The sequence below is a fragment of the Alligator sinensis genome, unplaced genomic scaffold (genome assembly GCF_000455745.1).
Source record: "Alligator sinensis unplaced genomic scaffold, ASM45574v1 scaffold321_1, whole genome shotgun sequence".
NCBI lineage: Eukaryota > Metazoa > Chordata > Crocodylia > Alligatoridae > Alligator > Alligator sinensis.
In genome coordinates this window covers 537,415-539,680 of record NW_005841969.1, presented here as the reverse complement: position 1 = coordinate 539,680, position 2,266 = coordinate 537,415, and the positions used below count along the sequence as shown (strand labels likewise).

Below are 2,266 nucleotides of genomic sequence, written 5' to 3'. Positions count from 1 at the left end.
CACAGAAAAACACAAGTCACCTTTATTGTGATTAAAACGTCACGAGATTTTGCAATTAAGTAGCGATTGTGGATTTGTGTCACCAGAGTGTATAGAAATCTGCAAATTTCCTGTACTGAAAGGTAGAATCCTCATGCTTGAGCAAGTCGTTCTAGCACCCTTCGGTAATCTGAAACAAGCTGTTGGAAGCTCTCCTCTAACTGTTCATGCTGCATATTTAGGTCTATTTGGTTCAATTGGTTTGTCAACTCCTCTGGTCTCAGACATCTTCGCATCTTAGCCAGCTCTCTCTGTTTTTTCTAAGTAAGCAAACAAACAGTAGCTTAAGTGTAAGTAATGTTAATACATGCCTTTACACTTATATAATGAAATAATTTCCTAAATATTATTTCCTATACATTTCCTAAAATGTAACAATTTTAAAAACAAAAGCACGGGATGTAGCAAAGGTTCTTCTGGTAAAGCTTTTTCTTGAAAAATCTAACAAGGTGAATGACAAAGTAAAAAAATGGTAATTTTTAATTTTGTTTGAAGCCAACAAGGTTGGGAATGTATTTGTTCTTTGTTCTCTACAGTTTTTTGTAGTACATCTATTTATATCAGCTTAATTTGGTATCTCTTTCAATTGATACTATTTTATATATTACTGGTATGCTGATGTTAAACAGGCTTATAAGCCATTTATACTGATCTTTAGCCAGATTGCATCCCACCTCATTTAGCAATGACTACCAAATATAAATGTTATCCTTTCTCCCCCTATTTAGGGTACAGTGCCATAAAAAAAGCAGACATAATGTTAGGACAGTGGGAGTCAACCTTTTTGGCTGGTATGCTTCAAATTAACCCTACACCCGCCACAAGTGCCACTCCAATCCCCTTCTGCAGCTTGGTTGGCTGCTCCGCTTTCTGTCCAATCTGTTGCTCTGTTTTCTGCCTGACCTGCCACTGTGCTGCCTGCCCCTTCCTGGTCTGCTACACACTCACTTGTGGCATGTATGCTGCATCCCTGTGTTAGACTATTAAAATGATTTATACTAACAATCTTTTGAGAACAGCACTGAAGACCATGTACATGAAAGAATAAGTATTAGTAGAAATATATCATGTAGCTAGGGACCAAGCAGAGAAGAACCAGAAGCCAAAAATGTTGCTGCACTAAGAGCTAAACTGCCCTCTATAACTGCATTGTATTTACAGTTTCATAAATCTAACATAGCTTTCTAGCAAAAACCTCAAAGATAATGGGAATTTCATCATACTGATTAAAACATAATTGACAAGAATCAATGTTGATGAAGCAAATAGTTTGTCCACTTCCAGTCAGGAAACATAAGAATTGCTACAGAGAAAGAGAGCAGGTGTCAAACAATCCAGAATCTGAGGAATGAAGAGGAACACAGGACTAAAGTTGACAACATATGAAACGTATTGGCTTGTGTAACAGGGTGGCCTCCTCGTCAGGTCTCCACCGGCCGCCCTGCGCCTGGGGTAACAGCCTGCTTCGCTTTCCTGCCATGCCTTGATGGAAAAATATGAGAGTTGTTACTAAGGTGAGAGGCTACCCATTTACCTGCCCTGCTGACAAGGGCCTAATACCCACTCCGACTTCCCCTCCACGGGTCCCATGCCTCACAGATGTTACTCTGGTGTTACTTCTCCAGCTTATGGCCAGAGCAAACTGGGCACACAGTTGTAGCTCTTCTCTATCGCTCCGGAGGGCCGCTCACATGCCACCCGTCTCTCACCGTTTGCTCCGCTGGCTCTCACCCAGCCTCTTTCATACTTTCCTCTCTCAGGGCCACGCTCATCCTGCCCAGCCTCATCTGGCTTCAGGCTTAGCTCTCCTCACCTTGGTCAGCCCCAGCACAGTTTGCTGGGCATCTCACGCTACCCTCACCTGAGCGTTGACTGTGCGATTCTACAACTATAGGCCCATTTCACTCCTGGCCCCTTGCCGAGCAACTATGCCTCCACTAGGCCTCCTCACTTGCCCATACTCACAGGGCTGCTCTGTTCATTGCCTCTCACTACTCATCGCCCCCTCACTCAGGGTCTCTCTTGCACCCCTAGGCTTTCCCTTACTGCCTGGGCGTGGCCCCAGGTCCCTCTGCCAGCCTGAGCTCTGCTTCTGGGCTCCTTGAGCCCTGGCCTCCCCCTGCTCATTACAACACCACCAGGGATGTGGGACTGGGGTTATAAGGCACCCCGACCTGCCTTTCACCGGGGAGGTAACTGGCCTAGCATTTCCTGGGGGATCCCACGC

General features: G+C 44.8%; 1 protein-coding gene across 1 annotated transcript in view; it reads right to left on the bottom strand.

Moving 5' to 3' along the window:
- Window positions 1-2,266, bottom strand: part of HAT1 (histone acetyltransferase 1) — a 39,201-nt gene continuing 36,935 nt past the window's right edge. The window contains 1 exon segment of the mRNA XM_025200504.1: window positions 1-299. Within this exon segment, the coding sequence (XP_025056289.1) occupies window positions 132-299 (168 nt within the window). The 3' untranslated portion in view covers window positions 1-131.